Raw genomic sequence first — 14619 nt, 5'->3', positions numbered from 1 at the left:
AACACCCCACTGGGATTCATCAACTTCAGCCTCATCTTCAATGTGTTTGAAACTTTCATGTTACCTTCCATAAAATGCTAAGTAAGACAAGACAAGCAAGCAAACTCACCAACTGGTCCTGATTGAGGGTTTCTCCCTTCTTCAGGCGATCCCTGTAATCTTCAAGTTTGAGCTGTGGGGAAAAAAAGATTCTCAAGCTGTTATATACACTGATTATGCATTAGGAATATGAAAGGTTAACTAGGTTAACTAGTAAGCTTACTAGTTCAGGTTAACCAGTGGGGACTACATCAACTCCTTGCCCACAGTAGCAGCCCTGGCTCCAGCTCTGCAAGGCTTGCCACAGACAGGGGCTGCTCTGAGCATCCAGAGCAGTCCCTGCCTGCAGCAGCTTGGGCACATTACAGGTAGGGGTGCTGCTTCCGATGCCTGAGCTGCCCCTGTCTATGGCATGTCCAGGCAGGGGCCACAAGTAGAAGCTGCTCTGGTCAGGCTGAAGAAGCCCTTGCCTGCAATGGGGGGCTGCTCCAGCCGGACTGCCACGCAAAGGAGGAGCTGGTCTGGAGCACCCCCACACTAACTGGTTAACCTGTTAAATTTCATGTTTAACAGGTTAATTAAATTGGATTTTACATTATTATGCATACATCATGGAAACAGAAATTCAGCTCTTCCATATATATCCTGGGTGTAAGCTGACATGCTGCAGATAAACATAACTTCACTGGTTCTGTATATATTCCCCATTCAATTTAAGCTTTTCGAAACACTGCACAACTCTGCCTAGCTTTAAGGCCATTACTACCTGTTTTATGCCCCATGTCTGCCCCTCTTATCTTGCTGCCTCCTTGGTCTCACTTGCACTGTCATGTCATAGTGCTTTCTAAGCCTTTAACTAGCTTCCCTTATCTGTAACATAGGTGCCCCAACTTGTTCAGATCCCTCTTTTATAGGCATCACTTGACTTGCTCTCCATATCTGAACTATGCTCCACTGTAGAAATGCACAAAAATGGTTTGTTACAGTTAACCTCTTCACCACTACACATCAGCTTCCAGCTGTCAACCCCACTTCTGAGGGGTCAACTGCTTCCCTGTGCTTCGGGCTCTAATTCTGCAGAGCCTGCTGTGTGGGGCAGCAACTAGAGCCAGTGCATGCCATGAGCCAGCTTATACAGTAGACAGCCTCCCAGCCCCACTCCTGGGATGCTGGCTGCCCTGTGGGCTCTGCAGCACAAGTCTTATACTACAGAACCTGCAGCACATGTACACACTAGGATTTTTAATCATTACAGTAAACGTTTTTTAAATCCCTACTCCATTGGAAGCTCCTATTCCAGCTACCTTATTCTCAGACAAAAAACCACAGATCCTTCAAGGTTCTACATGCAGTATATTTAGAATTTTTTTTTTTATCTCTTCATCTTGTCCTTTACCGTCTGATTCTAATTTAAACAGGGTATGTAGCCAGATTTAGTGCAACAACTACATAAAAGCTACAAAGGCTCCTTTGTTGAAGAGCCTTCATACATGCATGCAGTTTAATCAACTGTGAAACTTATGCAAACGTAAAATTTGTACAAGACAAGAAATTTAATTCCATTAACCATGGTAATTAATATCACCCCTTGAAGGTACACAGCCGAGTAAAATATTACTCATATAATGATACTGTGCACATAAGCAGAGGATACACTCTTCTCTAGCTGAACTATTTGAATATTAATGTATACAGCTTCCTGCTTCACTGAGGCGCCCTACTGTAATGCACACGTAAGGGAAAAGACAAGGATACAAGGGAAATACTAAGCCTAAATGTATTTATTTGTGCAGATGGACTACCACTGGAATGCAGTGTGCAGAACTGCTTTAAAGAAATTGAAGCTACTGGAGGAAACGGTCCACAAGAAGGAAAGTTAACAACCTAGTGCCCAACACGTGAGCTATGAATCTCTGTCTGAGGAAAAAGTTTGAAGTTATGAAAACATGAAAAGTTTGAACTCTGGCACTAAAAAAGATTTTCAATTAACTTGGAATATACACCATCTTCACTGATCACAAAGATTCTTGCCAAGGATTTGAAAATTATGTGAAAATGGCTTGAGAAGGCAACATTTCAGTCATGAAGCTAGGAAATTAGTCAGACATCTTATATTAGGAATTCAGACATCAATTACACAAGACAAAAAAAACACCTTCAAAAGAACAGCTCTTTTACAGACTGCTAGGCTTCTTACTAGAGCTTTTTAAATTACTTAAAATCCAAACAACGAAGATGAAAAACAGAATTGCTGCAAAATTCTACATGCTTGTGATGTCCAAGCCTCAGTCTATAAAAAGTGATGGGGAATACATATTTAATGACCTTGCACTTATGACTCAGAGGAAGCAATTTTATTAATCTGTACTTTTACCATGCATCACTGGATCTTACATCATATGCATGTTATCAATACAAGTAGAATGCAAAGTTTTGCACAAATATGACTATGAGTTAGATTTTAACTAACCTGTAATTTTTTGTAAATCTAGTTCAACCCATTAAAGGAGTATTCTCTTGCACGCTATTCAAGCTTTGAAAACTACAGCAGCTATAGAGCAAAACCTCAAAAAGCAGATGGCTTAGAGTTGATTTATCTAGCCATTTACATACATTTACTCTTATGAGACAGTAACATTACCAACATACGCAATTTTAAACATACACCCAAGTCCCTCTATTCAAAGATATCTAAACAAGCCAAAATGTACAAAAATGACCAGTGCTATATTACTCTGAGGACATCCCAAACAGAGGACGACACCTTATTGAGAGCTACTGCTGAATATGAGCTGCTTTTATTGATCATTTTATACTAGCTGCAGCAAACCCATTAGATTATATACTCTGCAGGCAATATAACAGTCTTATAGCAGGATTTAAAGTTTATTATTGATGAACTGTAACTTGAACTTCATATTTAAGTAACAATTTTTTCAGTATAGCAAAGAAATAAGTTACCTTCTTTTTTTCAATGTTCCTAATCTTGTGTTTGAGGCAGATAAGTCCATTATCAATGTAAGTCTCATATGCCTGGGAAGGAGCCGCAGCAGAGTTCAGAGCAGACTGCAGGGGACTCAGGGGAGGCTGGTTCTCCCCAGGTTGACCAGAGGTCACCTGTGGCTTCACTGGCTTCATACTCCTGTCCTCCCCCCCTTCTGAGTGACCTGAAGGCGATGGGCAACGGAAAGGGGATTGGGAAAGCTGCACCATTGAAACAGATGGACCTGCCAAAAAATGGGTAGTTTAGCTCTTGCCCTTTCTGAGAATTACTGCATTTGCACTGGTAACTATTAAAGGCTTAACACACAAACAAAGACCCCAGACCCATATATAAATCAGCATCTCTCCCCCATTCCCTTGGAACCATCGGAAGCAAGGATAGCAAACCAGAGAAACTTTACATCTCCCCACCCATTCAGATAACAGAAATCCTTCACATAGGCAGTGCAGGGGGATGATTCCAGAAACACAAGTGACCATGTGAAACTAGGCCAGACCCCTGCACTCATCACAGGGGAAAAATCTGCAAGTAAGCAACTGCAGATTCCACTCCCAGCCTCCAACCCCAACATGCATTTAACTGGTGTAACTAAGAATTAAAACTCCTCCCTTCCAACTCCTACTGAAGTGATTTGATGCATTTCTCTCTCCTTACCTTATAAGCAACTCAATAAAACATTTGACTAAAATAACTCACATTTTTAAATCCAACTGATAATAGGCAAAAAAAGCTGCATAGTCAAAAAACCTTTAGCCATAAAGCCAAAGCAGCTGCAACATCCTTGGAAACAATCAGCCCAAGAATATCATTAGGCTGCGATAAAAAAAGCCACAAGTTTGGGGGAGGGGGGAGTGAGAGGGATTTAACCTTGAAAACAGTAGGCATTTCACAGGAGTCTCGCCCTAACCTCCAGGTCGTTAGTAAAGACCGTCACGCTCATTTTTAACTTTGCCTGTAACCACCCAACCCAGCTCAGTTAGAGAAGGGGACTCCCCCTGGAACCGCAAGCTGAATTTAAGGGAAAAGGGCAGCAGAGCCTCCCGCTTTGCAGGCCAGTCTCAAACCACCTGCACCAGATGTGTTGGGGGGGAGGGAGAAGAGAGAGAAGAGAAGCATCTATAATTTAGTCCCTCGGCCCCCTCCCGCCATGAGGAGCTACCAAGCTTAGCGGGAAGTTTGCACCTGTGCGTGCTACTGTTGTGAGCGCCTGCCAGGACGGGGGAAGGGAGAGGAGAGCTCGGCCCCCTCCCCCATCCCGGGATCACACCCATCACCATCGGGAGGGGAGGCGAGAGGCGCGCTCGGAGGCCGCCGCTGCTCCCAGCCTCCCCCCACCCCGCTGCCACACGGGAAGCGCCACGCAGCCCGGCCCGGGAAGCGGGGCGCCAGGAGCCGCTGCAGGACGCCTCGCCGCATCCCCGGGGCGGGCAGAGCCGAGCTCCGCCACCGCCTCCCTCGCGGCCCCGCCACCCCTAGAGGCAGCTACGCGGGGGGCGGCAGAGAGAAGAGGATGCTGCAGCCGCCGCCCGCCATCCCCACCCATAGCGCCAGGCACCGGCCGCTGCAGCTGGCTCCAGGATTCAGCGCCGCCGCCGCCTGAGTCCGCTGCTGCCACCGCGGGGCTGAGGAGACAGCTGCGGCGGGACCGGCACCAGCCCCACAACGCCGCCCTCCTCCCTCGCCTCGCCCCGCCCCTCCCCTCACCTCACCTCACCTCACTAGCCGAACGGGCTCAGGCCCGCCCTGCCGCCCGCCTACCCCCTTATATACCCTCCTCCCGCCGCGCCGGCCGGGAGGGAAGAGAGGAAGGGAAAGGAAAGGGGCGGAGCCTTTATGTGAGGTCACCGCCCGCCTTCCAATCGCTGGCTCCACTCGCCCGCCCATCTGCCCCGCCCCTCCGAACCCCGCCACGCGCCCTCCCCCTCCCCCAGTCAGTGACCGGGGCGAACCGTTATTGGGGGGCGGGGGGAGGTGGATGAGTGGCCCCGCCACCACTGTCATTCGGTCACGTGCCTGGCTTGAGGGGTAGTAAGTGGCTGGGAGGGGGAGGGGCTCTCCAGCCTCTGCTCCCTGCCAGCTGGTGGGCGCTGGCTGTAATGAGCTGGGTGGGTCTCAGCCTGCTGCCCAGTATTGCGCAAAGCAGCGGGCCTGGGCCCTTAGCTGGCTGCAGCCTCAACAGATCACCAAGGTCAGAGGGACTGTGCAGTGCGAAGGGGCCTTTATTTGCAGGGCTCCCCCCACAGGGCAATGAAGTGACAGTTGACTATGGCATGCAACGAATGGGATGACTGCTGTGTGAGTCCAAGGGGATCCCTCCCTATAGCACAGGCCATGGCATATACTCCCTAATAGAGGAAATGGGTGGGTCCCTTCTACACAAGTGCAGCCTTTTACAGTGATGGGAAGAGGCACAACGTTCCTCTCTTGAGGGCCTTTGAAGTTGGGATTTTGCCTCATGCCCCTTTTCTAAGGGCATATACATTGCAGCTGTGTCTAGACTGGCACGTTTTTCCACAAAATCATCTGATTTTGCGGAAAAACTTGCCAGCTGTCTACACTGGCCCCTTTTCCGAAAGGGGCATGCTAATTTTCAACTTCAGAATAGGGAAATCCCCGCGGGATTTAAATAAAGATGTCCGCCGCTTTTTTCCGGCTTGGGGAAAAGCCGGAAAAAAGCGTCTAGACTGGCCCGATCCTCTGGAATAAAGCCCTATTCCGGAGGATCTCTTACTTCAAAGTAGGAATAAGAGATCCTCCGGAATAGGGCTTTATTCCGGAGGATCGGGCCAGTCTAGACGCTTTTTTCCGGCTTTTCCCCAAGCCGGAAAAAAGCGGCGGACATCTTTATTTAAATCCCACAGGGGATATTTAAATCCCCTGCGGATTTCCCTATTCTGAAGTTGAAAATTAGCATGCCCCTTTCGGAAAAGGGGCCAGTGTAGACGTAGCCTGGCTGTTTGAATTTCCGCAAGAACACTGACGATCTCATGTAAGATCGTCAGTGTTCTTGCGGAAATACTATGCTGCTCCCGTTCGCGCAAAAGCCCTCTTGCGCAATTGAAGCCCTCTTGCGCAAATCATTTGTGCAAGAGGGCCAGTGTAAACAGCACGGTACTGTTTTCCGCAAAAAAGCCCCAATCGCGAAAATGGCGATCGGGGCTTTTTTGCGAAAAACCGCGTCTAGATTGTGCACAGACGCTTTTCCGCAAAAAGCGCTTTTGCGGAAAAGCATCCTGCCAATCTAGACGTGCTTTTCCGAAAATGCTTTTAACGGAAAACTTTTCCATTAAAAGCATTTTCAGAAAATCATGCCAGTGTAGACGCAGCATGCTTTTCTACCAAGGAGAGATTCAGCCAGGTCAGAATAGAGCTTCATAGTGAAAACTAACACTGCTGCTGAACATCTATGGAAGGAAAGATGTGCCTTATGTAGCTAGGACCGAGTCATGCAAGAACTAACTAGCTGGTGCAGTGCTTAAAACTTAGTTTGACATAGCCAATGAACTCAGGGTGTGTGGAAAATCTTCACCCTGAGTTCTGTAGATGTCTGATGTAGATGCAGCTAGTTCAATAGAAGAAAGCTCAGGAAGGTGGTATTCCTACCGCAACAGAAAATTTCCTTCCTCGCTATAAGCTACATAAGATTACATGAGCTGAATTTTAAATATAGGACTAGGCCTTAGACTGAAAACATTTTAGAGTAGAGTTTATCTTTTTACATATGTTTGCACAGAAGTTTGCAGAAGAGGTACAAATCCCTGCAAAGTAAACTTATAAAATGAATTTGCAACTCATACAATAACAAGCAATACAGAGGAAGGTAACTAGGGAATTCCTAGAAATTGTAAGTGTTATGTTGCACCTCATATTCCTTATGGAAATATACTTATGAATATGCTTAACTTGAATGTGGTTTATACAAAATATTGCATGTAACCTATCATTGTAATCCCCTGAATGTGTATATCCTATTTGTAAACAGGTACCATTTTTGTATCTGAAATGAAGAATATAAACTGTAGATTTATTATCAATGTTTTCATGTTGAGAAAAGCCTATCTCCATGCCATGAGGAACAATAAAGAGGTCATACACAGATCTAATAGCCCATTAGCAAGAGACAGTTGAGTTCAGGGAGAACCATCTCCCTGCAAATGTGCTACAAAGGTATTTATGTCCATGTCACCTGAGGCTAGAATCCATCTTGAATTTTGTACTTGTCCAAAGAGATGTAAATGAATAGAACAAAGGCTGCCTGCCCTAGGAAAATATAAGGAAAAGGAAGTAAACAATAAGGCTACGTCTAGACTGGCATGATTTTCCGCAAATGCTTTTAACGGAAAAGTTTTTCCGTTAAAAGCATTTGCGGAAAAGAGCGTCTAGATTGGCATGGATACTTTTCCGCAAAAGTACTTTTTGCGGAAAAGCATCTGTGCCAATCTAGACACGGTTTTGCGCAAGAAAGCCCCGATCGCCATTTTCGCCATCGGGGCTTTTTTGCGCAAAACAGTTTTTAGCTGTCTACACTGGCCCTCTTGGGAAAAAACATTTCCAGAAAAGGGCTTTTGCCCGAATGGGAACGTCAAAGCATTTGCGCAAGAAGCACTGATTTCGGACAGTAGAACATCAGTGCTTTTGCGCAAAATCAAGCGGCCAGTGTAGACAGCTGGCAAGTTTTTTCGCAAAAGCAACTGCTTTTGTGGAAAAACTTGCCAGTCTAGATGCAGCCTAAGAGTCTTCAGCTGGCTTTACAGACTGCCTCCCCTCCCTAAAGCGACACATGAAAACACCTGGAAACAAAATGATTCTAAAAATGTGTAGAGAAGAACTGCTGGACCCAGCTCAGAAAGGACACCTCTGACTTGAGAAGGACTTTACCTGAAATAAGAACTAGGGTGAGAAATTATGATTTGTAACAAGTCCTTTTGGTATATTAGCCTTAGTGGATGTGTTTTGTTTTATTATGCTTAGTAAATGACTTTGAGCTGCCTGCTATCACTTACCACTTCAATTCTACTTGTTATCTTCTTACTATGTATTTTTAAAAAGTATGTCTGTCTGTTTGTTCAAGTACTCCTCCTAAACCAGTGGTCTCCACCCTTTTTAAGCAGGAGATCGCTTTTTGAATTAAACTGCAATCCAACATTTACCTCAAAGCCAAACACCCGTGCCCCACCTCCTTCCCGCCCCTTCTCCAAGGCCCTACCCCTGCTCGCTCCATCCTCCCTCCCCCATCCTCACTCACTTTTAACAGGCTGAGGTCAGGGGTTTGGGGTGCACTAGGTGTTCATGTTCAGAATTCATGCTCCAGTTGGGCACCACTTACCACAAGTGGCTTCTGAGTGGTGGTGCAGGGGTAGGTTCACCCCTACCCTGGCCCTGCACCACTCCCAAAAGTCACCAGCAAACTCTCTCCATCCCTGTTCCTCTCTGCTCTGTGGAGATGGAGTACAGGGTGGAGGGAGTGGCACCCTGACATTAGCACCCCCCCTTCCTCTTCTTCCCATGCTCTGCACAGCAAGCAGGAAGCTCCCAGGGGTGAGGGGCACCTCCAAAGAAGAGGACAGGGGCTGCACGGCAATGCTGAGAGGGGTAGATGAAGTGCCAGCACTGGATAACCTCCCAGCCAAACCTCTCAGGATCACCTGTCAAAGGCTCCAATATCTGCCAGTAGATCCCAATCTACTGGTTGGTGACCACTGTTAAACAGTAGCAGCTCGGACCACCAAATGTGGTAAGCAGCTTCCTCTTATAATAATTTTAAAGCAAAGTCAGGGTTTGGTTCTGCCAGGATAATGAGGTGTGCATGGAATGTGATTGTTTTGCATTACATGGAAAGGGAGGGGTCTGACAGCAGTGCATTATGTGCAGAAGGACCAGAGGGGAGCAGCAAGGAGCCAGAGGTGGGGACTGGAACTGCTACAGCCCTATTGGACCAGCAGGGGGCAGGATGGAGAAAGGGACAACTATCTGTTATATATTTCAGAGCATTTACTGTCCGTCTGTCTGTGCCCCAACTGGTGGATATGTGCCCATCCCCCCAGCTGTGTCTGCTGCAGCTGCAGTGGCCATGGATAGGCACTTCTCAACTGGCCCCAAGCTGCTGCTGTGAGAGATGGCTGGAGTTATTCTGTGTCCGTGGGGAAGCCTGTATACTGAACGCCTCATCTCCAGCCCCACCCAGAACAATAATTTAAATGAAAAAAAAATAATTTTATTTGAATTAAGGACCAAAACAATACTAGATAAGAATTCTAGTACTCAATTAAATCACTTTTATTTATTAATAAACCCAGTATACATAATTCTTATCTGGGGGGGACAACTGTGCATTTCTAGAGGCAAAAGTAAGTCAGTGGACCCCAGTGCACCTTTCTGACAAGAAGGAGCCAGCCAGCTGGGATGCTTGGCTTCAGGAAGGGGTGCAACACACTCCTAGCTGGGCTCATGGGGCTCTCCTGCAGGGTGCCCCACTACACAACAGGCAGGCTAATCCTCTCAGTAGAAATCTCTATCCTTTCAAGCTTCCGGTCCTTACCTGCCTTCCCCCCATGCTCCCAGTCCCAGCCTGCACTCTCCCTTCACTCTCAATCTTCTTGCCCAGCCAATTCTAGCCCCTCCCCTCCAACTCCCAGTTCTCTTCCTACATCCTTCCAGTCCCTGTCTTACCAGACTTCCAGCCTTCTTTCCCTTCACCCAGAAGTGCTTTTCTTCCCTTTACATCCAAACCAGACCACTTACTATGCTTCCTGAGTGCCAGCAGGGGGTGGGAGTGTGTCACTGAATGTTCAGAAGAGGGAGATTTCCTGCTCTTGGTTCCAATACCCAACCCCAGCTCAGCCCAGAATAGCAGAGAACAGTCATTATAGGAATGTCCACCTTCAACAATGTAGCCCTGGGCTGGAGGAAGCATGCTCAACTGCTCTGGTGAAGAGAAGGTATGTAGTTTGGTCTCTCAGTGGTGCAGGGATGGCACAATCGTCTTAGATGCTGAAATCAAAGTTTCTAAATCTAATTAAAAAAAAAAGGTCTGGTGGACTAACAAAACATGTGGGCTGTGTCTACATTGGCACCCTTTTCCGGAAAAGGGATGCTATGAGACAAGTCGGAATTGCAAATGCCGCAGGGGAATTAAATATCCCCGCGGCATTTGCATGAACATGGCTGACGCTTTTTTCCGGCTTGGGACTTTGCCGGAGAAAAGCCCCAGTCTAGACGGGATCTTTCAGAAAATAAAGCCTTTTCCGGAAGATCCCTTATTCCTGATTTTAAGAGGAATAAGGGATCTTCTGGAAAGGCTTTATTTTCCGAAAGATCCCGTCTAGACTGGAGCTTTTCTCTGGCAAAGCCCCGAGGAGAAAGGTTGTAGGAAGAGGCACCACAGCATGATTCTGGGGTGTGTGTAGCTAGCAAAGTGAGGCGTGGTCTGTGATGAGGGCAAAGTGTCTGCCCAGTAAGTAATAGTGGAGTCAGTCCACTGCCCATTTCACCGCTAAAGCCTCCTTTTTGATTACGGAATAGGCCTTCTCCCTGGGAAACAACTTCCTATTAATGTAGAGGATTGGGTGTTCATCACCTCCCACTCCTTGGGAGAGAACAGCTCCAAGGCCCATGTCAGAGGCATCCGTTTGTAACAAGAACTCCTTTGAGAAGTCAGGGCTGTACAAGACGGGTTCTCGACAGAGCTGGGCCTTCAGAGCTTAGAAAGCTTCTTCACAGTCCTTTGTTCACTGGATCTGGTTTGGACTCTTGTTTTTTAGAAGGTCGGTAAGAGAGGCTGTGATGGAGGACAAGCCTGAGATGAAGCGGTGATAGTAACCAGCTAACTCTAAAAACTGGCGTACTTGCTTTTTGATGATGGAGGGGCACATTGCTGGAGGACTTGGACCTTTCCAACTAGGGGGTGGACAGAATCTTTCCCCAAAGTGTAGCCCAGGTAGGTGATCTCATCCCTCCCGAGGCGGCATTTCACAGGTTTTGCCATCAAGCTAGCCTCTTTGAGCTACTGTAGCGCAGCCAGTACATGTTTTAAGTGGGTCTGCCAGTTGCCGCTATAAATCACATCATCCAAATAAATAGCCGGGTACTAGCTATGGGGGTGTAGAACATGGTCCATTAGCCGCTAGAATGTGTCAGGGCACCATGTAACCCAAAGGGCATGGTTCAGAACTGGAAAAGTCCGAAAGGGGTGGAGAATGCCATCTTCTCCTTGGACTCAGGTTTGAGGGGGATCTGCCAGTACCCTTTCGTTAAGTCCAGAGTGGTAATATATTCTGCCTCTCTAAGCCAATCAAGCAGCTCATCCACCCGGGACATAGGGTATGCATCAAATTTGGACATGGCATTCACCTACCAGAAGTCGATGCAAAATTGGGTGCTCCCATCAAGTTTGGGGACTAGGACTATTGGGTTCTAGTTTTAAGAGGTTTACATGATGAATCTGCTGAACTTGGCGTTTTTCTGGCTGGTGTACCTCAGAGTTTACTGGGCCCACTCACCAAATCACCTCATAAGGCCCCTGGCCAGCAGGCAAGGAGTTCTGAGAACAAACTAGACAGCAGCAATAGGACCTGATCCCTAGGCTGGAAGTCAGGGAGTCTGGCCCATTTATTATAAGTTGCCTCTTGAGCATGTAGAAGGTTCTCTTGCGCAAATGTGTCTAACACTTTGTCTCTCTCTCTCGGAGGTTAAGTATTTACTGCACTATGTTATTGGCACAGGAGGGTTATTCCTCCCACATTTCCCGAACTAGGTCTAAAATCCCACGCAGCTACCTCCCATACAGAACTTCAAAAGATGAAAACCGTGTGAAGGCCTGGAGGGCCTCTCGGACTGCGAACATGAGGGATCAGAGGAGCTCGTCCCAGTGATGCACATCAGTTTGGACAAACTTCTGGAGCATGGTCTTCAGGGTCCTGTTGAAACGCTCTACTAGGCCATCCGTTTGGGAGTGGTAGACAGACATTCAGAGCATTTTGATTTTTGATAATCAGCAGAGTTGCTTCCCCGGAAGTGTTGTCGGAACATCTCCTCCAAGATATCTAGAGCATCAAGGATTGCTGCTCTGAACTGGACATAGTCCTGAGCTGCAATGGAGACTAGTGTGCAGTACACCATCTGGGCTACTCCAGTCAGGAATGGGGCCAGCATGGCCACCCACTGTGCTCAGGCCTACCAGGTTACTACAAATATGTCCAAAAATGTCTCTGGATCATCCTCCAGGCCCATCTTGGCAAGCTTGCAGCAAGGAAATCACCTGTTGCATCAGCTGCTGTTGTTGTGCTGCCAATTCCCCAATTAGTGGTTGCTGCTACGAGGCTATCTGTTGTAATAGCTGCTGCTGTTGCTGCAGCTGCTGGTTGGTGTTTTGCTCTGCCATCTACTTCAGCAGCAGCTCCATCTCCCTTCAAGGGCTGGGCTCCACTCGCTTGTTCTATTGCTGTCTCTTTAATAAGGCCCTTCAGTAGGGTTAGGGCACTGCCCACATTCTCCACCATTTGTGGCTGGGTCTCCCTGGCATCAGGGTGGCCTAGTGGTTAGGTCTCAGAATTAGCTGGTGAACAAGGGGTTTATTAGTACGGTCCTTAAGTTTTGGGTGTCTCCTCAAGAGTCCAGATTTCCCCCCCCCCCCCCACTTAGTGAGGGTTTCTGGTAGGTTACCCACTTTGTTCCAGGGGTGGGGTTGGAGGCTTACTTGTCCCTGTAGCTGGCCAAGTGGACAGGCTTTGTTTCAGGTCCTGCAGACAACAGAACCATGCTCCTGTCTTCTTGCTGGTCAGCCCCTAAGTGAGCCGGGCAAAGCGGGACAGGGCTAGCTGTGCCAAAAGGCTTTGTTTAACCCCTGTGATGCCAGGCCCTCCTCTTTTCACTCCCTTACAGCAGGGCTTTTTATTTTAAGTCTATGAATATCTATTAATACTTGGTCTAAGAAAGTCACAGTTGTAATGAAATTGTTATTTAAGCTAAGGATGTCCTTTTAAAAAATCATTTAAATAGATCATCATGAATAAAAACACTAATAACAATTCTAAATTGTTAGGACTGCATTCAGCCACTCAATGCACACAACTCCCAGGGGGGTGAATGGGAACTGAGTAACTGCATACATAAGTGCAGTACATGAAAGCAGAACTTGGTTCTAATTTTTCTGACCTATTAATATAAATGAACTGGAAGTTATTTTAATTGTCTTCCTCCCTCTCCCCCATTTTCATTTCTTGGTAGTATCTATTAGGAGTAGAAGTTTAAAGGTTCTCTCTGACAATCGATTTATTGAGTAGAAACTAATCTTAATTGGTTTTGCTGCAGTATGCAACCTTGAAATGCAATATTTTTATTAGTAACTTTGAGTTTTAAACTGTTGATTTTTGATGAAGTACAAAGGCTGGAATTTCGTTGCATTCAGGAGCTCTAAACCCACCTGGTGTCCCCTTCCATTGTTTGCTCATGCTGTGCCCCCCTTCCTTGATGCCGGCTTTGTCTACACTTCTAAGTTGCTTTAACATGACATTGAAGTCATAACACCAGCACTGGAAAAAAGATCTCTCCCCACACTGTACATAAGCCACCTTCACGAGGGGAGTAGCTAACAGTGCTGGGACCTGGGAAACTGTTATCACTGGTGCTTTACAGCACTGTAACTTTCTGCGTTGGAGATGTTTTTTTCACAACTTTGAGTGAGAAAGTCACCACATACTAAAGTGACAGTGTAGACAAGCTGTTTACATGCATGAGTTGTTCCACTGACTTCAGTCTCCTCACATGACAAAAGACATACATTTCATTATCTTGCTGAATTAGGTCCTCACAGCAAAATCCATATGGTGGATCTTTATTTTCCCTTCCACAACTGCATGGAATTCCCATTTGTCAACAGAAGTTTACCACCTGTAGAAAGAGCGAAGCATATAGCTGAAATCTATCACATGGATTAAGAAAAGATGCTAACCTATTTTTTAATCATCTGTTGATTAATTTTTCGTCATCTCTTTTTCTATTCACCATCATTATATACCATTGTCCATACAGGGCATAATAGAATCAAACAGTTTTTCCATCTATGCTAATCCTTGTGGGAACACAGGACTATCTACTTACTTCCTTCATCAAACTATTGCACAGCCTGAAATGTATACTGTGCAGATAGGACAGAGAGATGGGGAAGGGAGTCAAAATCATTATTCTTACAGCTGCGTAATAATGAACCATTTATGATGCTGATGGTATTGGTAACACATGTAAAACCATTTTTAAGCAAAGTCATCATTTACCAATTTGCACATAAGAGCTTAAAAGCAATGTTTTTTAAAATTATGGGGTTGATTGGAATTATTGTAATCTTATTTTCTACATGATATATTAAGAGTTATGACAGTGATTTCTAAATAGAGAACATTGCACTAATGTGCATGCTTAGAAATTGCATAAGTTGTAGGCAAATTGCTTATTTGGTTGCCTAGTCAGTAGGCTGCTGATAGTACATTTAATTTCTTTTAAGTACCTTTGCACCAGTGAATGTCTATAATTATTGCATCAATATACTGCACATTAAATAATTTTAGAATTCTTATTGTTAT

At 46.1% G+C, this 14619-nt stretch overlaps 1 protein-coding gene across 10 annotated transcripts in view; it reads right to left on the bottom strand.

Moving 5' to 3' along the window:
* The window catches only part of CAPRIN2 (caprin family member 2), an 80660-nt gene extending 75780 nt beyond the window's left edge, over nucleotides 1-4880 (bottom strand). For 8 of the 10 annotated variants that reach the window (XM_075940633.2, XM_075940652.2, XM_075940643.2 and 5 more), the window contains exons 1-3: nucleotides 4583-4705; nucleotides 3001-3266; nucleotides 110-172 (exon numbers count right to left, since the gene is read on the bottom strand). In XM_075940633.2, coding sequence (XP_075796748.2) covers nucleotides 110-172; nucleotides 3001-3266; nucleotides 4583-4586 — 333 coding nt within the window. In that variant the 5' untranslated portion in view covers nucleotides 4587-4705. Of the gene's footprint in view, nucleotides 1-109; nucleotides 173-3000; nucleotides 3267-4582; nucleotides 4706-4757 lie in introns of those variants that run through there. The other 2 variants (XM_075940655.2, XM_075940660.2) reach the window with 2 other exon arrangements.
* Between the last annotated feature and the right edge of the window lie 9739 nt (nucleotides 4881-14619).

This window comes from Pelodiscus sinensis, chromosome 1, assembly GCF_052426305.1.
Source record: "Pelodiscus sinensis isolate ZL-2025 chromosome 1, ASM5242630v1, whole genome shotgun sequence".
Classification (NCBI taxonomy): domain Eukaryota; kingdom Metazoa; phylum Chordata; order Testudines; family Trionychidae; genus Pelodiscus; species Pelodiscus sinensis.
Note: the sequence above shows the minus strand (reverse complement) of the source record. Positions and strands in the feature narration are given on the sequence as shown.